The sequence below is a fragment of the Lytechinus pictus genome, chromosome 5 (assembly GCF_037042905.1).
Source record: "Lytechinus pictus isolate F3 Inbred chromosome 5, Lp3.0, whole genome shotgun sequence".
NCBI lineage: Eukaryota > Metazoa > Echinodermata > Echinoidea > Temnopleuroida > Toxopneustidae > Lytechinus > Lytechinus pictus.
In genome coordinates this window covers 4,651,272-4,673,851 of record NC_087249.1, presented here as the reverse complement: position 1 = coordinate 4,673,851, position 22,580 = coordinate 4,651,272, and the positions used below count along the sequence as shown (strand labels likewise).

Here is a 22,580-nt window from a genome sequence, read left to right as displayed (position 1 = left end):
CAAAATCTTCAACTTACCGTGGGTTCTAGGAGGATCCATGAATTAACCATTATGCTATCGGACGTTTGAAAATTAAAATGGATCCGGGATCGTTGAAAAATGAGTTAATGTTGCAATAATCCAGAGCTAAGAGCACTAAAGCTCTGTCGGAAGACCGATAATACCCCTTCCTCTGTCACTATACTTCTCTCTCGTTGATACAGAACCTTACAGAAAGAATGTATGTATAACACTGACAGCCTTATAATAAGCAACCCATTTACCCTTCTCGGGAGTCGACAAGCCCGGTGTATATGACAAAAGTTGTCTGAAAGTTTTGACCAATCAGAAACAAGATTCGAGTTGGCATTCAGCGAATGAGGGAGAAGGGCAATGCAGGAGGGGAGGCAGAGTAGTGAAGTAGTCTGCAGACACAGACCCTTAATTTTCGCACTTCGCTACATAACTGCATATAAATGCAGAGTCGGAAGCCGTTGGAAGTGGTGAGACTATAGATTGACTGTGTACTTGTGACTGGCATTTATTAGTTTTGACGCAGACAGAGAGTTTGGCGCCTAGTCTTCACTCTAGACATGGTATAATTGGTTTAAGTGTCAAATGCAAGTCTGTGCTTGCAGACAAGTAGTGAAGGGTGAAGTTTGATCTAGGAGAAACCGAAAATAAGCTCATGTCCTTATAAAATATAGGCTTCTTCGTGGCGCTCAAACGAGGATTCGCTGATTCGCACCTCTTCAGTGATTACCTTTTTGTTTGCTCGTTTGAATTAAGCGGAGGAAACTCAACACAAATCAATAACAATACATAAAAAAAAATTATAACTGATATGTTGATATAATACAAATAAAAATAAAATTAAACATATACTGCATCATACAGGCCTGATCAATGTCAAACTGCAAAGAAGTTCTTGTCGTTTTCCAAACGCCGGGTAGTACCCTCCAAGTCTTACGCATATAGGCCTTAAGGTAGACCTATATAGCTGCTTAACTAGCTAATGTTTATACCCTTTAGCATCATGTGATTTAAGGTTTCTCAATGAGTTTTATGTATCTGACAGTGGCTTACAAATGTGAGGCTTCAGAGCAGGCCATGGGAACGATTTTTTTTACTGGGGGTGCTGATGTCAATTTGACAAGAGAGAGAGAGGGGGGGAAAAGGTTTTCATTCCAACTAGTTCATTTTGGTTACATTTCTCATTTTTTTCACACCGTCCAGAATTCCTGGGGGTGCTGCCTATGGAAAATAATACGCAGCACCCCAAGCACCCCCGCTTCCCAGGGCCATGCTTCAGAAAAAGTTTCACGACCACTAAAAAGAGGAGAAATATAAGGAAAGGGAAATGATAAAATATTACATTTGTTATTATATTACAACAAAATATATCGCCAAGATAGATTATTTTTGTATTAAAAAAAAAAAATCCGAATTTATTCTGGCCCGCTTCTACTTCGAAATTTTACTGATTGGCCATCAGAACTGAAGTTGCTCAGCAGATATCCCCAATTTACTCTGGGGGCTACCTGCATTGACGAGTGAATATAATGCGTGACCAAAAAAACCCGTTAAAATTATATCTTTTTCAAGATAGGGCATAAAGGGTGTCAAAAAACACTAAAATATAATAGTCAGTTCTTGTATAGCGCATAACACATTATGAATAACGTCTCTATGCGCTTCCAAAAGACTTGGAAATTATTACCCTGGCTGTAGCTCAAGCAGCTTTTACGCGCTCAGCATTTCAAGGAATGGGATTTGAACTCACGACCCTCTTTTTCAAAGTCCGGAGACTAATCCACTAGGCCACAACGCTCCACTGAAAAAAAAGGTATATATTTCGCTAGGAAAACTATACGTGTTAACGGTCCAATTTGCGAGGGTACAAAAAGACTTAACTATCTTTTTGCCTCAACACTGAAAGTAAAGGTAAATCTGACGCCCGTGATCACGTCCGTGACATGATTAAAATATCGCTGTACTTCCTTAGGGTCCATTCAGGGAATGCTTGCAAGGGTACCGTTCTTTGTTTCCAATACTTGTTAAGGGTAGGGTTTCACACGCCAATACTTGTTAAAGGGGTGGTCCAGGCTAGAAATATTTATATCTCAATAAATAGAGTAAAATTCACAAAGCAAAATGCTGAAAATTTGATCAAAATCGGATAACAAATAACAAAGCTATTGAATTTTAAAGATTTGCATTATTCCGGTGAAACAGTAACTGTTCTAATGTCTTTATGAATATTCATTAGGTGGGCTGATGATGTCATAATTATCTCCACTTGTTCTTTTGTATTTTATTATATGAAATTAGGTTTATTCAATTTTTTTTTCTACCAAGAACTAAAACAATTGGATTGACAACTGATTAAGTGCATTAGTATACAAATAATGCATGCAGCCGAGTGCGTTAGTGGAAATGCAGAGCACGCGAGGTTTCTTTAGATAGGTGCCGCACTGTGCACGAGCCGCTGGCGGTGAGTGCCCAGCGTGCACCATCTGAAGAAACCGAGCTTTCTCTTCATTTACTTTTACGCACGACAGAGCAAGTGCATTATTTGTTTTATAAAATAGCAACACAGAAACAAATTATTGAAAAGTTACAGTACAGTTTTGTTGGACTTCTCCCGGGACTTCTACCGCACTGGTTTGCTTGAGCGTGCAATGTCAATTTTCGTTGCGCACCTTTTGCACTGCCGTGCAGTGCACCAAAAAAGTTGGATGTCATGTGACGCGTATTGGCCAATCGCGATGCTTGAAATAATACACCTATTTTATAATTATTTATTGCCGCAACTTATTTCATCACAATGGACACACATCATTCACACATGTATGAAAAAATGAAACATTTATGATTTCATGTAATAACATAAGAAAAAGGAAAGTGGGGATGCGACATCATCAGCCCACTTAATGAATATTCATGACGATGTGCATATAACTATTTTCACAAAATATTGGTAAACTTTACAATTCAATAACTTCGTTATTTGTTATTCGATTTTGATGAAATTTTCAGCTTTTTTGCTCTGTGAATTTTACTCTATTGATTTATATATAAATATTTACATCCCTTTAAGAACTTAAGGGGTGCATTTTCAGAACATGGAAAATACTTGTTTAGTGTGCCTTTCGAAACCGCATGGTCATGCATGGTATTCACTCTTGGTATTAACTAAGTGGTATACACTAAGCCACTCTTTACGTTCTTCTTCTTCCTTTTCTCTGGTTTTAGAGTACCAGCCTGAGTAATAACCAAGTTAGTCGTTTCCTGTGATATATATGCATGGGTGTACGTATGTCGTACATATGCATTGTAAAATGTAATGATCCAGCGTATGTCAATAATTTCCTATTGCCCCTTCAAGTTTATATTTTTAAATACTTTTTCTTTCGTTTTCTTTAATTAAATGAAAATCGAATCTGTATATTTAAGGTCATAAAATTTTATCCGTCTCCCACAATTAATTACTCACAACTTATCAGGGCCCGCAGTTTTACAAGCTTGCTTTTAATGGAGGACCCATTATAAAGAGTCTGACTTTCAGCTTATAACTTGACTGATTGCATCATTATGTTATGCTATTTGTATACTTCTCAGCTGTCATATAATGTAATAATTTTGCATTATTGTTGCTGCTTTTTATATGAATCAAATGTCAAATGAGAAATATGAAAATATATGAAATGAAAATCTGCCCCCTCCATGTTTGGGCTCACTACGCCACTGATTTATCTGTAAATTGAATAGCCATTTTCAGATTCGAAATTTTTACTAAAACTTTCTTCTCTCTCATTTCTTCAAATCGACTAGTGCCCGCCGCACAGTCACATCTTTCGGATTGTGAAGTCAAAACGTTTATTTCAATGTGTAAGTAATGCATTATTGTAGAGGGGTGGTGGCTTAGTGGACAAGTCTCTTGACTTGACTGGTCCGGGATTCGAATCCCACCTCAGCACTCGCGTCCTATGTCAAGGCGTTGATCTACAATTGCCACTCTCCACCCATGCTGGTCTAATATTATTATTATTATCATTATTATTATTATTGTAACATTAGGCAACACTGCCATTACCGGTTGTACTCTGTTAGCGCTAAGTTTCTGTGCGGTCAATACAGATCGTATAAAAACTTAGCTGCATGTAAGGCACCCAGTTGCATATTCTATTTCATAACTTTGACAGATTGGTAGCATTATTTTAACTATATTCTTGATTTGGGCGATTTGTTAGAAATCTTCTGTTATTTCTAAATTTGACATAATACACAATAAACGCCAAATATATATGTTGAAATGCTATACTACATAAAACTTCTTTATTATAATTGAGAAGGAGAAATATATACACCCATAGTTTATTATCCGTGTTTTGTGAATGTCTGTGGAAATACGGATTTGCTCAAAAGAATAGCCACCCTTTATTCATAAAAAAAAAAAAACATTCAAGCGGGGGGGGGGGGGGGGGGGCACTGGCGTAGAGATGGAGGGGGTCGGGACTTGGGGACATGGACCCAAAAAAGATTACGATCAAGAAAAAAGGGAGAAAGAGAAATAAAAGGGACTGAAAGGAGAGGGTGAAATATACTATTTATTCGGTGTTTCATAGTCGAAATTTTCACAAAATTCAATTTTTGTATTAATGTTCCAAAGTTTTGCTCACCCGCTCGCATGACTTCTTAAAACTTTTGCTGCAAATGATACACCATATATACGCTGGCCCTCTCATTTTTTTTTTTTTTTTTTTTTTTTTTTTTTTTTTGGGGGGGGGGGGGTTGGCTCATTACGCTTTTCGGTGCAGAGTCTCGACAAATTGCACCCCCCCCCCGAAAAAATAACAATAAAGAGAGAAAAAAATACAGAACCCAAAATGCCTTCATTTGGAAGTGATGACCTTTATTTCCTTTGTGTGTGTGTGTCTTTTTGTTTGTTTTGTTTTGCGAATCAAATGTTTGGTTAAAAATGCACCCCTTCAGGAAAATCCTGGATCCGTGCCTGACATTGCAGTTAATTACAATTAATCCAACTAGACTACTTTGATATCATTTATTTCAACTTAATAAAGTAAATGGGTTGTAGAGAAAAAAGGGAATTCCCCTTATATATGAGTTGATATGAATATAGAAAACAATTTTCTTTTCTTAACTCATTATGAAGACACATAAAACAAACTCCATTTTTTCTGTAGTTCAATTTAATGAAAATTATAAAATTTCGATCGAGCATAAAAACAAGGCAAACGCCAAGCGTTGTCTCGCCTGCATATTGCAGTCATGAAGAGACTGCAGAAGCGGATCTAGAGGGGGGGTTGGGGGGGTTGCAACCCCCCCCAAAAAAAAAAAATCCGGGGACCATTTTTTTAAATCTCATTTTTTTTTTTAACTTGTAATTTTAGAAAACGCCATTTTCACACACAGATTTTCAAAAATTTTCCCTACTGTGGGAGGGGGGACACCCCCCTCCCACACCCTCCCCCCTCGCTCGCTCCGCTCGCTTGGACTCGGTCGCTACGCTCCCTCGCATACCACCCCAACCCCCCCCCTTTATAAAAAGCTGGATCCGCCCCTGGACTGCATGTCAAAACTACATGTATGCTATATGACTTAGATGGACCTCTGTTACGAGTTTGGCGATCCCACCTCGAAGCTATAGAAAGTTATTGTGTGTACAACACAGCAGTGCCAGTCATGGAAAGTTCATTGACCTTTGACCTTAATCAAATTCAACTCACATTCGAACTTGACCTGCACCTTCAAGAGATGGACCTCTTGTATGAATTTGGCAATCCTAACCCGAAGATATAGAAAGTTATTGAGTGTACAGCACAGCACAGTGCCAGTCATGGAAAGTTCATTGACCTTTGACCTTATTCAAATTCGGCTCACATTTGAACTTGACCTGCACCTTCAAGAGATGGACCTCTGTTATGAATTTGGCGATCTCACCTCGAAGCTATAGAAAGTTATCGTGTGTACAACACAGCACGGTGCCAGGCATGGAAAGTTCATTGACCTTTGACCTTATTCAAATTCAACTCACATTCGAACTTGACCTGCACCTTCAAGAGATGGACGTCTTGTATGAATTTGGCAATCCTAACCCGAAGATATAGAAAGTTATTATGTGTACAGCACAGCACAGTGCCAGTCATGGAAAGTTCATTGACCTTTGACCTTAATCAAATTCAACTCACATTCGAACTTGACCTGCACCTTCAAGAGATGGACCTCTTGTATGAATTTGGCAATCCTAACCCGAAGATATAGAAAGTTATTGAGTGTACAGCACAGCACAGTGCCAGTCATGGAAAGTTCATTGACCTTTGACCTTATTCAAATTCGGCTCACATTTGAACTTGACCTGCACCTTCAAGAGATGGACCTCTGTTATGAATTTGGCGATCTCACCTCGAAGCTATAGAAAGTTATTGTGTGTACAACACAGCACGGTGCCAGGCATGGAAAGTTCATTGACCTTTGACCTTAATCAAATTCAACTCACATTCGAACTTGACCTGCACCTTCAAGAGATGGACCTCTTGTTTGAATTTGGCAATCCTACCTCGAATATATAAAAAGTTATTATGTGTACAACACAGCACAGTGCCAGTCATGGAAAGTTCATTGACCTTTGACCTTATTCAAATTCAACTCACATTCGAACTTGACCTGCACCTTCAAGAGATGGACCTCTTGTTTGAATTTGGCAATCCTAACCCGAAGATATAGAAAGTTATTGAGTGTACAGCACAGCACAGTGCCAGTCATGGAAAGTTCATTGACCTTTGACCTTATTCAAATTCTGCTCACATTTGAACTTGACCTGCACCTTCAAGAGATGGACCTCTGTTATGAATTTGGCGATCTCACCTCGAAGCTATAGAAAGTTATTGTGTGAACAACACAGCACAGTGCCAGGCATGGAAAGTTCATTGACCTTTGACCTTATTCAAATTCGACTCATATTCGAACTTGACCTGTGCCTTCAGGAGATGGACCTCTGGTATGAATTTGGTGATCCCACCTCGAAGCTATAGAAAGTTATTGGGTGTACAAAGTTATTATGTGTACAACACAGCACAGTGCCAGTCATGGAAAGTTCATTGACCTTTGACCTTATTCAAATTCGACTCATATTCGAACTTGACCTGTACCTTCAGGAGATGGACCTCTGGTATGAATTTGGTGATCCCACCTCGAAGCTATAGAAAGTTATTGGGTGTACAACACAATTGTTGACGACGACGACGATGACGCCGACACCGGAAATAGTGTATACCTATGTCTCGCTCCACTACGCAGGCGAGACAAAAAAAATAGAAATAAACTGGCCAAATAAAACACCTATAGGCACTATATTTCTCGATGTCTTTTTATCAACTGAAATATAATATGCCCCCTCTCCCTCCCCGAGGGGGAAAAGGAGTTGAAGGAAAATAACTGAAGTATAAAGGGTCAATAGCTCAATATGTGTCAAATAAAAAAGAATTTCATGCTCAAAAGCAAAGAGTTCCAGGAATGTAGAATTAGCCAAAACGAAGATTATCACGTAAAGCACTATCAAAATGATTTCACAAGCAGAGGAGACAATACGCCTGTAGCATCCGTGTAAAATAAACAATATATTTATTTGGCAATACTCTAAGAAGAAAAAAATCTGTATATATAAAAATATTTTTTTTAATCGTGTAGATAAATGATAGTGGATACATTCTTTAGGGAACCATACTGACATTCGAAGTTGGACATAAAATGTCATACAATCGATTATAAATATTATTATTATATTGTAAACACCTTTCGGAATAATACAAATTCTGAAATTGATGATTTTAGTTCACGTGTCATAAAGTGTATAATAAAAGAAATTTGTAAACCTCTGTGCCATATATTTAATTTATCTCTTTCGAAGGGAATCTTTCCAGATAAACTAAAAATTGCTCGGGTAACTCCTGTATTAAGAGTGGTGATAAATGTGAATTATCTAACTACCGTCCTATATATGTTCTATCTTGTTTTTCAAAGGTTTTTGAAAAGATTGTTTATAAACGCACTGTCAAGTTCCTAGATAACATGTAATATTGTGGGTAGCTATCAGTATGGCTTCCGAAACAAATATTCAACAAGTATGGCTCTTACTGATATCGTAAACAAGATTGTAGACGCATTTGAACGTAATTCTTTTCTTGTTGGTGTTTTTGTTGATTTGTCAAAGGCTTTGACATTATAAATCATGAGATCATTTTAGCTAAATTAAAGCACGACGGAATTCGAGGAATAGCACATAGTTGGTTTAGTAGCTACCTCTCCAATCGATTTCAATGTACTAAATATAATACCTGCTTGTCAGAACCTAAGAAAATAGTGTGTGGAGTTCCACAAGGGTCTTTGTTAGGGCCTTTGTTATTTATATTGTACATAAATGATATTGCAAATGTGTCAAATATCCCATCTTTCATACTATATGCTAATGATACAAATATACTGTTTAGTGGTAAAGATCTAACTTCCTTGCAAGAACAAGTAAATGATAATCTCTCTAAACTGTGCATGTGGTTCCAGGCAAATAGGCTATCTGTCAACCCCCGTAAGTGTAACTTCATTGTTTTCAGTAATCGTAACAAGCAATATGACACTGAGTGTTCTAAATTACAATTGAATAGCATTGAGATTCATAAGGTTGAAAAAACAAATTTTCTTGGTGTAACCATTGATTCAAAATTAACTTGGAAATTTCACATACAAAATATAGAGAAGATAATATCAAAGAATATTGGTATTATATCCAGATTAAGTTACTTTTTACCAGCTTATATATAGCGAATGTTGTATTCCACACTCATATTGTCATATTTGTCTTACTGTAACTTAGTTTGGGGTAGTACTTTTCCGTCTAACCTATAAAGAAACTTGTTACAAAACAAAATAAAATAGTCAGAATCATAGCTGGTCAGGAGCAAGCCCAAGATCTAAAGTTAGCACTTTTATACTTTGAGTTTAAACTGCTTATTTAGAAGAAATTACAACCTACCAGTAATGTATTTTTATTTATCAGTGTATCAATCGGCTTACGCCTTTTAATTTTTCTGAATTGTTTGATACAAGTCACATTTTATATAAATACAATACACGCTCATCTTCTTCAATTCATTTGCCAAGACACAGGACCTGTTCTTATCAACATAATATTCGTTTTATAGGTCCAAAAAGTGGAACAATTTACCTACAGACATCAGAAATGCATCAACTTGAAATAACTTTAAGATAAAACTTAAGAAAAAACTAGTCCCTAAATTTTGTGATTTGCCTTATATATTTAGTTGTGGGATGATTGGTTTGACGATTTAATTTCTGTTTCAAATGATATACTAGTATTTTATATAAGTTGCCCTGCCCCCCCCCCATTCCCCCCTTCCCTGATAGCAGAAACTGGTAAAAATGACGTCATAATTACGTCAGTTTAACGACGAGTGTCACGTCATTTTGACGTCGTAACATGACGTCTTATTGACGGGATCTTGCACCCGCGAATAACGTCATTATGACGTCGTATATTGACGTCATTATGACGTCTCCAAGAGTGACTACGACGTCTTAATGACGTCTTAGCAACGTTTTTACAACGTTTTCCTGACCAGTATCAAGGGTCAGATTGACGTCGTGTATTGACGTGATTATGACGTCTTCGAGAGTCAACAACGACGTCTTAATGACATCCGTGCAACGTGTTCCTGACCGGTTTTAGACGTCATATTGATGTAATTATGACGTCTTTAAAAGTCATCTACGACGTCTTAATGGCTACTTTGCTACCTATTCCTGACCAGTTTCAGACGTCATATTGATGTAATTATGACGTCTTTATAAGTCAACTACGACGTCTGAATGACGACTTTGCAACATATTGCTGACTAGTAATAGACGTCATATTGACGTCGCATATTGAAATGAATATGACGTCTTTTGGAGTCAACTATGATATCTTAACGTATTCTGACGTGATAATGACCTAAACATTAAATTCTACATGCAATGTACATACACACATCACTTCAAAGACCTTGTCATTGAGGATTATCTATATTTGGTGAATACTGAGGTGGTCTGACAATGTCCAGCATTCCCAGTAACAATATAATGATCCTCCATGCCAGGGCCTTGCATAACTTGTCTCGGTCTCAAGAACATGACCCCCCCCCCCCCCCCGAAAAAGAATATATACAAAAATGGAAAACGAAATCAAATACATGTACGCATTTCAATTACGAAATCGTGGCAAATATTCTATTAATAAATAAAAGTTGCATAACATATTACCAGCAAAAAAAAAAGGAATACAAAATGTTGAAAACTCTAAATAGATTGAAAAAAAAAACACTTTTCTATGAAAATGCAGTATTAGGGTCAAAGGAATGAAATTACAATGTTTGTTATACCAATACATACAATTGTACATGTATAAATACACATTAATACATAACAGAGGCATAATGATCTCCAAGAATAAAGCTTTTTCGTTGAAATTGTAATTAAATATACCTTCAACTTTAGACAACTATGTAATGTAGGTAAAAATATACTGTATGTAAAAAAAAAATACCCGAGTTGGAATAGTTTCAGGATTTATGGAAGCTCGCATTTGGGTGAAAGAATCATACATGTACATTAATTCTTATGAAATGTTTGGATTGTATTACACTATCACTTAGGGCCAGGGGTAAAAGACAGTAGTTGCAGCAAACAATTATTTCTTCGGAAAGTCTTTTAAATTAAGGTTAATTGTCAAAATATTGTACATAATCTAGATCTGGGCCCTGTCTTACAAAGAGTTACGATTGATCCGATCAATCATAACTCTATGGAAATCCATCAGTGTCATAATTTTTTTCTACGAAAAATTTGCACAATGTCCTTTGTATGCAAAGAGAAACGCAGCGAATTTTTGAGAAAACAATGAATGCATGAACATACATCATAGCTAGAAAATATTTTGAACAAACATGCTTAATAGATGTTAACGTTGCTGACCGTCCATAGTTGCGATTGATCGGATCAATGATCATAACTCTTTGTAAGACGGGGCCCTGGTAAATTAATGTAAACTTGTATCTTTGTAAAATCATGAATTTTGATCTTAAAATCAATAATTCTGATGATCACTAACACAGAAAAGCATATGTGGGACAGGACAGTGTATTATGATTGATTTGAAAAATACCCGACATTTGATAGAATTACATGCTTATTTTGCTCATTTCTCAGCAATTACACATTTTCTTCCCGAGCTTTTTGGCACACATCTTTTATATATACATACACTTTGCTGGTAATTCTGTTGGATTCTGTTCGAACTCATTTTAAGATAGTTACTACTAGAGGTGCGCTATTAACTTAAGGCAACTATGTAATGTAGGAAAAAATATACTGTATGTAAAAAAAAAAATACCTGAGTTGCAAAGTTTTCAGGATTTATGGAAGCTTGCATTTGGGTGAAAGAATCATGCATCAATAAGTCTGATGAAAATAGTTTGTGGAACTGTTGTATTACACTATCACTTAGAAGGAAAAGACAGTAGTTGCAGCAAACAATTATTTCTTGAGAAAATCTATAAAATCAAAGTTAATTGTCAATATATTGTACATAATCTACATCTGGTACATTAATGTAAACTTGTATCTTTGTAAAATCATGAATTGTTTAACTTAAAATCGATAATTCTGATGATCGCTGTAAACACAGAAAAGCATATGTGGGACAGTGTATTATAATCGATTCGAAAAATACCTGACATTTGATAGAATTACATGCTTATTTTGCTCATTTCTCAGCAATTACGCATTTTCTTCCCTACATGTAGCTACGTAGGCTTTTTATGTGAGCTGAGAGATTTCATACCAGATTTCCTTTGCTTGAAAAAGTTCTTATGATAGTCTGTGTATCAGCATAGCATGTGTTCAGTGTTTTGAACCCACTGGAGATTGTGCATCATATCTTTATGTATGGAAGTCATTTTGCGTCTGCGGTCTCCATGGTTTTTTCAGGATCTATGTGTTGACTAGACCAGTCCCATATTGATATTTTCGTGCTGTGTCACTTTGGAAGGCCGTCTCTAATTGGTTGACTGGTGAGTTGGCAGATGCACAGCCCATCCCACTTTTCAATTATATCATTACGTAATCTCTAACATGTCTAAGATATCCACCAGATCAAGAGGCCGCTTGCACTCGGCTAACGCATGTACACAATCCTCTGCTTCATCATTAACTGGATCTAAACAAAGCCCAGCATACCTAGATCATATTGATACAGTCGTTCAAAGAGCGGTGGCCGTGGCAATGGAACGCGAGAGACAAAAACTCAATGATGACATGGATAAGCGCGAAAATAAATTGCGTGAAATTCTTAATGAAAAGCTCACTAGTCTACACGTTCTTGAAATATCTATCGATACTAAATTGAAGCAACTCCGTGATTTTGAAAAATCGGTTTCTGATAACATGACTAACACCATAATGCTTTGTCAAATAGGCTTGACCACATCGAGCAGTACTCCTGTCGCAATAATATCCGTATCCGTATGAGATTGTTCGAAATGTAGCAAAGCAGATTGGTATCGATCTTACTCCATGTGACATTGATCGATCCCATCACCTTTGCCGACCAACTAGCAGTCATGATGTTCAACCCAAAGGATCATACCCCGGCGTGGCCCTGTAATGCCAACTTAGCAGCTCCACCAATCAATGTGAAATTCACTTCATACAGGCCGAAACAAACGATGATGAAAAATAGAGGAAAATGAAAATGCTCAGGAACAGATGACTGGGTGCAGGCAGGCAAGGCAGTTCAGGTGGGATGAAAATTTATTGGCAGGACACCTTCCGTTTCAAATTACAGCATCTGCAAAAATAACAGAAGAGGAGAAACATAAAAACTTTTTCTACATAAACTATTTATTAATCTTCATTAAAAACTAGATGGTTTCAATATTAATTTCCAATTTATTTTAAATGATTAAAAAACGATGTGGGGTTTGTTACATATTTTATACTTAAAATATTAACATGTTAAGTCAAGTCGGGGGGGGGGGGGGCATGATGCCCTCAAGACCTTTAACCATCTCTGTATAAGGAAGGAAATTTTAAAATCAATTTATTTGACACATAAAACATATTATTTTTTTATAATTACAATTTTAATTCATGCCTTTTTTATGTGTTTTAAATGTTTATGGGGTAACCAGGACTGTCAGGACCGAGAATTCGAACTTCTAGGCTGAAATACAGCCATTCCCTATGCCTGATTTGGCTTAAATTCAGGTCAAGGATCAATTAAATATATATTTTGCAAAAAAAATCTGACAAATTTTGAGGTGGAATTAGTTTTCTGGCATCGCGAGATCGACCAATGCAAAATTTTATTAGCGCCAATTTACCATCTAAACTTGTCATTGAAATTAGAACGTCCAAACCGATCTAGTAACAGTACTAGCACAATGAATCAATCAGCTATGCATGTGCACCAATTCTGTATTTCTTGCATACGTACGTCACTCGAGTTAAAGTTCATGTCATTGCGTTATATAGCGTGGGAATTGTAAGAAAGTGATCCTTCAAAATTTTTACCTTCCAACAATTAACATTTTTTAAGCCTTTGTATGCATTTAGAGTACAAAAGCTTACAAATTGGACAAATTAAATGTTTGCCCCAAAATTATTGTGGGAAGGGTGGATTTTCTAGGGAAATCCATCTTAGTGTACAAAGTTCTACAGGCAACAGAGACTTGTCTAGGCTCCGTGAATGAAAATACAATGAAAAAATATCACAGAGTCCTCGAAGTACAGTCAGGACCATTAACAGATTATAAGGTGCCCCGAGTTTGTGCACACCCAAATCTGCGTGATTCTGATAATAGAGATTCCCAATGATCCCCCCCCCCCAAAAAAAAAGGCTTTACATCTGAAATAGCCTTCTAACTTACCTACATGTACTGCCCGATGCCTCCTATCATGTAGGGCAGCAACGAAGGATCTCCACTCCTGGCATCCAGCGATTCTGGGCCTTCTTCTGGAAACTCCCCCAGGCCAGGTCATATTCACTGACTTCATCTCCTCCTCAACTCCTCATGTGTGACACCGAGACAGGTGGTTTTGTGTCTCCCTCTCTTTCTCCTGAAATGTCAAACAGATCTATTCATTAAAAATCTTACTCAAAATGGTGCTTTTGGTAGAAAAATAATGAATATAGGGCATTTCATGTGACGGCCTTAACCCTTATTAAACTGGGGGGGGGGGGTCAATTTGACCCCCCCCTCAACAAATTTCATCACTACGCTGTCGCGCAAAAAATTTTGATCTCGCCGCTCACTGACTTTTTTCTTTCAAGTCTCGCGCAAATTTTGAGACCAAATTTGTGACGCCCGGGTACGCGGTTACGACATTACGCAACATTATGTAAGTGCATGTCAGACCCAAAATTGCTCATAAACATGATTTCATGTACAAATCCAATGCAAATTGTGTATTTAGCCAAAATTCATAAATTTATCATTATTTCTACTTTTACTGATTAAACTTAATTAATTTTGCCTTGTTTATGATTAGAATTAAGTCTAGAACGATTTCCATCGAAAATACAATAAAAAACAAAATGTAAAAAATTAAAGAAATAGGCCTACATGATTTAAAAAAAAAAAAAATACATAAGTCATAAGAAATCGGTCTTGGTACCAGATTTTTTTTCATTCACAATTGTTAGGAATGCGATAAAGAATATTTTCACCCCAAAAATAGCATTCTAGGAGCTTTATTTAGTGAATCAGAGCAAAAAGTATGATTTCATGAATAAATTAGCATAATTAGGCCTAGGCCTAATTCATATAAAAAAAAAAAATGAATTCAGTGAAATTTACCAATGCAACTACGTAGATTACGTCATTCTCTACCATCATGCAAATTTTCGTTGTGATCGTGCAATCCACGGCCGAGATCTTATAAGGGGGGGGGGGGCAATAATACCCCCCCCCCCTCGGGAATGACAAGAATCAAAATACCCCGGTAGATTTAGGATTTAAACATGTTAAAAAATTGTCAGTACGGTATATCATCGAGGATCTACATACTACATGTAGATCTGGTACAGAACATAAACTGAACTTTGTGAAATCTTGAAATCTACACTGAAAAATGTTCAAACTGAAGATCACCAACACAGATAGCACGTGGGACAGTTATTAATATTATTGCTCTGATTAATGTCGGCCCGACGCTTGCCTTGGCTCGAGTTGACCCGAATCCTGTGCTTTTTTTGCTTATTTCGCAGCAATTACACAATTTCTTCCAGAATCCTTTGGCACATACGGTATTATTATTATTTATAAATATAGACAGACACTTTGGTGGTCATTTCATTGGATTCTGTACGAACTCATTTTGATATCGTTACCACAACTGGCATTTACCTTAAACTTTAAAGTGTGCACTGTGTCTGTGCAGACTTGGGCCCTGAGCCCACCAGCGCAGCCTGTCCTATTCAGCATGCCGGCGCTCGGGGCAGCCACCCCGGCCGGGCAGTGTCAGTGCACGAAATCTAAAGCCAAAGGCAAGCCGCGCTCCGAAAAGAAAATCTTAGAAGATGGTTATCTAACTTACTGTTTGGTCTCCTGCGAATGCCTTCGAAGTCGTTATCCAAATCTGAACCGTGTTCTTAAAGTAGTAGAACTATTATTAACGGCCATCTTCGTCGCACTTAATTCTCGATCCAAAATTAGGCTGCAACATTTAACGGCGAAAAGGGCATACCTTTTTCAAATTAAATGGTTGCGACTGCGCCAGTTGCATGCAGTGCAGCGCGCATGCGCAGGCTCGACGCCCGGCGGCGAATTAATTCTGCGGATCATGAATTTTTTATAGGGGGTGAGCCCGGGGGCGTGCATGGGGGGGGGGGGGGTGAGCTAACTAGGGGCATGACACCACTTGCGAAAAAAAAGTTTTAAAATAGATACAAACTTCTTTGACATATAATGCTTCCTCTTGTTTGGTTTGGTTGGCAACCAGTTAAGAAATGATTATTTTTGCCACTGCTTTTGAAACTTTTTTTCTTTGAAGAATTATATACTTTACCTAAAATAAAAAAAATTCTGTACTATTTTTTTTTAGTTTTACTTTTCCTTTTATAAGTAGAAATAGCCTTGCTAACATGGCAAGGTTGAAAAAATGGCAAAATAGTATGTGGCTTTGAAATTAAACTTGTAAATTTCCTCGTCGTTGATTGGTAAAATTTGATGTCATAATCACGTCGTACTGTGGTCATATGAAAACGCAAATTTCTTTGTCGTTGTTTGGTAAATAAATGATGTCATAATCACGTCATAATGTGGTCATATAAAAATGCAAATTCATTTGTTGCAGATTGGTCGATAAATGACGTCGTAATCACGTAATAATCTGGTCATATAAGAAAGCAAATTTACTTGTCGTAAATTGGTCAGTTAATGACGTCGTAATCACGTCATAATCTGGTCATATAAGCGAGCAAATTTACTTGTCGTAAATTGGTCAGTAAATGACGTCGAAATCACGTCATAATCTGGTCAAATAAAAATGCAAATGAAAGTTGCCATTCTAAGTCGTCAAAATGACGTCGTAAGAACGTCATAAATACGACGACATGACGAGTATTACCACTTTACGATCAGTTAATGACGTCATTACGACCGTGTCTGCTATCAGGGTTGTTTTGTATTGTACTCCGTTTAGGTAAGTTTTTTTCATGTATACTATGTATATTTATTGTTTATGTCACGGTGCACTCATCACAAACTGTGCTTTCTGAGTTGCTACCTCCATTGTTTTGTTCAAGTTTATAAAATGTATTGATGCGTTTATTATTGGAAATTAATGTACTTCATTCATAAAAAAAAATGAGTCTTTCCAACCAATTTTTTTTTTAATTAAGAAGTATGCTTGGAAATCGGTCGATAATTAAAACATCATGAACTAACGTTTATAACTTGCTACCTTTTTACTTTTTTAAAATCTTACATTATTTATTGAATAGAAGTGAAACAAAACTGATCAAGGAATAAAAACTCAGTATTTATGTCATCCAGATCAGTGCCAGGTCCCGGTGCCATGTGTGCATTTTTCTGTAGAAAATTTAGTTTTATACAAACGGCGTACCATAATTGTAATTGGGGGAAACGTCTATGGCAAGCGCAGTGTGAGTAAGAGCGGATTGCACATTTTGATGCAATCTATTTTCCTGCCAGCGCGCAGCCCAGCCTGTGTCTGCCGGCCGGGCGGCCGGACCTTTGGGCCGGACCCCCTGCAAGCCTCAGCTCGATATAGCTAGGTAGGCCAGCGTCGCGGCACGCAGAACATGTTCGGTGCTAGACCAAAAGCTTCGGTCTCTATTATGTTGGTTGTTCAGCTGAACTCCGTTGGCTTCACTCACCAAATACAGAGACCGAAGTTCTAGCGCGATCTGTACAGGGGACTCAATGGCCATATGTTTATGTACTTAAGATCGGATAAAACGGGGAAGTGAATTTGCGCGACAGCCGAGGTAAGTCACTGTTTTTGTTCCTTTTAACTTGATTTTTCTCCGTTTTTTGGCAATTAATGCCAAGAGGGAATATTAATTTGCATTTTGGTCGCGTTAATTTTCAAAATTTTTATTCATTAAAGACAAAAATTGAAGAGCCCCGACGGGGGGATTTTGCATTGCAAGTCCCCTAATGGTGGCTGCACGCTAGCGAGCCGTCTGTGTGCGAGGAGAAATTTTAAAAAAAAAAAGTTAAAAAACTCCTCGAAACAGACGGCTGCCAGCTGTCTAGTTCGGTGCGTGCATGCTGGACGTTTACATCACTCGATCATCATCAGTCAGGCGGTTCAGACCTTCACTTTACTACTTGTTGGAGCTGAACTAAGTTAGTGTTGAAACAAAGACAAAATGAGCAGTCAAAGAGGTAATGTTAAGAAGAGCAAGCCTCCTAAACATGTGAATAAAACAGGTTTTAAGAACTCAATGCACGACACCAGCAAAAGAACAAAAGAAATCAATCACTTGATCATTTCTGGCGTGTGTCTTCGATGTAAAGAGATTCTTGAATGGAAAATTAAGTACAAGAAATACAAACCTTTGACTCAACCGAAGAAATGGTAAGTTTTCTTTCTCCTTTCACTGGTTTCAATTTCAGGGGAAGTTAAAATGATTTAGGGCCTACCACCTAAAAAAAAAATAATTTAAATTAGGCCCTAGGGCTAGGCAAGAACAGTTTTCTGTAAAGATTCGAGCACGCTGAATACGAAAATCAATAATGAAAAAATTAAATTCATTTATTTTCCTCAGGTGAAGCCTGATAATGAATTTAGGGTGCACTTCTCTTGGCCAGGTTATCCCAACTTGGAAAAGTTGTAATATCAGTCATTAGATTAAATTGTTAAATTTGTTCCCACGTCCACTGCAATTGTTGTAAGAAATTCTTGTTGAAACATAGATTATGACCTTTTGGCTTTGGCAATTCTCAAATATTTCAAATGCATGCAATGCAAGATAATTATAGCTAAGCCTAGGGAAAAGATATCCTTCATGTAAGTAATCCAGGGTAAATTAGATAATGAATTAAGTAAGTAAAGACTGAGTAAAGTAATGGAATGTAAAGTAATTGAAGTCAATTACAAACAATTAGGCCTACAATTAATTCCCCTTTAAAAAATTCAGTTATTTACAAAATTACAATTACAATTATTCAAAAATATGTTAGTATGTAATTAATCAATTACTTTGTAATCTAGCCCAACCCTGACTGGAACTTTTGATTTATGCACCCTTCAATTCCCTTGCCATGGCAGTCTCTTACATAGCCAATTGTAGATTTATACTCATTTTCAGCCACTGCATGTCTAGATGACCAAATAAAAAATGTAGATGTTCCTTGCTAAAAAGTAGATAGCTCTGTCCTATAACCTCAAAATTATATTTTTATACACTTTTAGCACCAAATGTCAACAGAAAAGAGTGAAGGATGCTTATCACATCATCTGTACAGTTTGCAGAGAAGCTGAAAATGTATGTGGCAAATGTGGATTGCAAGTAGATCAGGAAGAGAGTGATAGGTAAGGAAACAAAAATCAGCAACGGGAGGGGGGGGGGGGCAACTCATTTTCTCTGTTGATTGTGACAGTTGCCCATGGTAGCAACACTAGGTCACTGTTTTCCACACAATAAAGAAGTGACCCCATTTTTTACCAATTGATCAGAGGACTGGATTATTGGACATTCTAAATAGGTATGTCAAGTGATCCAGTCATCTGATTGGTCAAAAGTGGGGTCAAAGCAATAAACCAGGGTTATTACTTGTTTATTGTTTTGAAAAATAAAAACTATAAATCTAAGATACCTGAAGTAGACCTTCGTATTGGTGACTATTGTTTTAGCGATGATAATGATGGTTGATGTTTGATGATATTGTTGACGATTGTTTCATATATTTGTTAGACTCACTACAATATATTCATTAAAACACTTTAATTTGTTTTTTTTTCTTTCAGCAATCGTCTTGATAGTAAGGAAGAAGCAATAGAAGAGCTAGCCTGTCTATCTGAGAGAGAAAGGAGAGCTTACCTTAGAGCACAGGAGAAGACTTCAGGATCTCAAGAACAATCTAGATTACCAAGGCATCAAGCTTTAGAAGAAGTAGGAGAATCGCACAATGATAATATAGAGAGTTCAGTTGAAACTATAGCTAACAGATGTAGCAATGTACATTTAAATGGGATCCCAACCTCTTGAGGCACTCCAAATGTTTGTGATTCAATTAATTCAAGAACAGGTGTGGACACAGAAATATACATGATTATGTATCCATGTATTAACATGTAAATCATACAGAGGTGTGCTGATTTGCATTTGTAATGGGAGAAAATTTGATTATTTCTTGTTTTCCGGATTATGAATTCAAGATTTTTGTTATGAATTGAACAGAAAGGTGATATTTTCAAGTAATCCTGCTGAAATTGATGAAACCTGCAGCTTGAGAGTATAGTTTTAACCAGTTTTTATTTATCACATATTTTGCACAGCTTTTCAACATTCAGATTGTATAACTTAATGTTGAATATAATTGATAAATAACACAATGTAAGCTTGGAGCCCCTAAGTCATAATAATAATAACAATAATAATAATGATAATATAGGTATATGTATTTACCCAGGATAGCCACTTCAGTTCCGAAAACAGTTCTCCAAACGGGCCCTGCTATTATTGTCATATGATGCATACTTCATATATGATTGAGTAAAGACTATTTGAAGAAAGGATGCCCCCCCCCAAAAAAAAAAAAATCATTTGGCGGATAGTAAATTAATTTTAAAAAGAATTAAAGAAATCATGTACCTGTCTCAAAAGGTACATGTCTGCCCTTTGATGAGATAACTCAATCAAAGATAATGATCAATGATCAACAATTTTCTGTTTCTTTGAAATATTGCTTGAATTAATTTCATTAAATGAAGATGTTTTATAGGATACCTTTTTGATTTACTCAACACTTTTATTTTTTTGATGATCAGCCATGCATAAAGTCTGCTAATCCTGCACTTGCTACACCATGTAATTCATGAAATGTATTTCTTTGATAAAATTAAGGAATGGAAGCATCAGTGTTCAGAATACCGCCCTGGTGCCAAAATTTGCACTCACCCTTGCCTCTTGTCAGTCCCTGTATGGTGTAAACACTTCACAGTGCCTAACAGGGGGGTACTCCCGGCTGAAAACTATGATTTGAATAGATAGAGTGAAATCAGACAAATAAAACACTGAAGATTTGAATAAAAATTGTAAAAATTGGATGTGGAATAACAACTTCATGATATTTAAAGTATTGCATAGTTTCAGTAAAACAGCTCTATTCATGTCCTCATGAAGATGCAGTGAGCGATATGATTTCATATCCCCTCTTATTTTATTATATGAAAATTATGTTTAATCAATTTTTCCCTTATGAATGTAATAAAAAAGGATTGACAACTGATTCACTGTGTAAGATATACCATACCATATATCATACCATAAAATAAGAAAAGAAAGTAGGAGGGACATGACATTATAAGCTGACCTATTACATATTCATGGTGGCATGCATATGACTGTTTACACAAAAAAATTGCCAAACTTTAAAATTCAATTACCGGTACTTCATTTATACTTGCTATCAGATTTCGATGACATTATCAGTGTTCTGCTGATTGAATTTTACTCTACTAGTATTTATATTTTGATATCATTATTTTCAGCCTGGAGTACCCTTTTAAGCTAGTCAGTGTCATAAAAAAATATGGGAGCATCAATAGATATGAATTTTTTTCCTACATTTTTAAGCACATAATTATATAAAAGGCTCGGGGACTACTCTTGTGAAGTTTGAAATTCAAAGGATTGTTAGTTTTCCATTCAATATTTAGAATTTTATGTCACCCAAATTGTCATTTATGTACAAGTACCTTATCAACTCCCCCCTCCCCCACAGCCAAAACAATGGAAACATCTAAGGGTTGTTATTATTATAGCAGAGCTTTTATTTTTAACATGTTAATGGTCAATGTTAGACTGAAAAATAAACTGTTTCAGACGAGTTTTTCAGAATTTTCTGATTTTTCTCAATCCTACAATACAAAATCTGCTGTTTCAGTGGAGTCTTAACATTTTCTGATCTTCTCAGTTCTACATCTACACAGACAGAAGTCTCCCATAGGACTCGTGATGGTGGTGGTTCATGCGACACATGGCTACAGCGTCTATGGCGAAAAGGGTGAGCTGCCTCACCCTCTTCGATTACTGCTTTAATCCCAGTTTGATGGGAAAACATAGCAATTGAATGAAAACTAAGTTCTTACAAATGTAATCATCTCACCAGTTTCTCAAAATCTGTGATATCATCATGTTTCTAATGCAGCTAGAACATACCAATGCGCGAGCCAATCACGTTTGTATTACCATAGAGCTATGGTATTACCATGGTGTGTATGGGATACTTTGGTCTGTGGATGGAGAGGATACCACAAAGCCAGACAAAGTCTCAGCGGAGCGTATCCTGATCGAAATAGACTGATTTTTCGGTCTAAGGTAATGGTAGATAAAGTGGAGTTTCAGGAATATTTATTATCTGAGAAGTCCAAATTTGTTATTTTTCAGCATTCGTATATCAAATGAACTTTCTGTGTTAAAGAGGCCGATTATAAAAAGTTAGCTTGAACAATCAAAGCATAATTAATCTATCTACTGTTCTTTTAGTGTCTACAACATAGATATTGAAAGCCTTCAATTTCAATTGAGTTAATTGAATCAAAGGATCAAAATAAAGGATCAAATAAAAATATTGTATGTGACTTGTGTGTATGAGGGGGTAATAGATGAAAAAATCAAGGTATTTTAAATCCACCAACCCTGATTTATGCATTGTATCCAGTATTTTTTTACCATTCTCTGTTTCAGTCCTGGCATTGTGTTAATCTAAGTGTTATTCACATAGCACAGGTCTAACAGTGTTCGTCAGAATAAAATCATGGACTTTTCTATA

The 22,580-nt window shown here is 36.6% G+C and overlaps 1 protein-coding gene and 1 long non-coding RNA gene across 7 annotated transcripts; one reads left to right on the top strand and one right to left on the bottom strand.

Annotated features, from left to right (window-relative positions):
* Positions 1–11,428: 11,428 nt before the first annotated feature.
* On the bottom strand, positions 11,429–15,820 carry LOC129283833 (uncharacterized). Its single transcript, XR_010293592.1, has 3 exons — positions 15,649–15,820; positions 13,980–14,169; positions 11,429–12,898 (listed from the first exon to the last, which is right to left on the bottom strand). It is a non-coding gene; the product is annotated as an uncharacterized LOC129283833 (long non-coding RNA).
* Positions 15,821–17,152: 1,332 nt separating this feature from the next.
* LOC129260585 (uncharacterized protein C9orf85 homolog) lies at positions 17,153–22,580 on the top strand. 6 transcript variants are annotated; one of them, XM_064099673.1, is made up of 4 exons: positions 17,153–17,218; positions 18,012–18,159; positions 18,997–19,116; positions 19,552–22,580. In XM_064099673.1, exons 2-4 carry the CDS (start codon positions 18,026–18,028, stop codon positions 19,790–19,792), a joined length of 495 nt encoding a protein of 164 aa, XP_063955743.1. In that variant the 5' UTR covers positions 17,153–17,218; positions 18,012–18,025; the 3' UTR covers positions 19,793–22,580. The 6 variants fall into 6 exon arrangements, with proteins under 6 accessions (XP_063955743.1, XP_063955742.1, XP_063955740.1 ...); XM_064099672.1 differs by having other exon boundaries at positions 17,216–17,350; XM_064099670.1 differs by having other exon boundaries at positions 17,216–17,350; positions 17,881–18,159.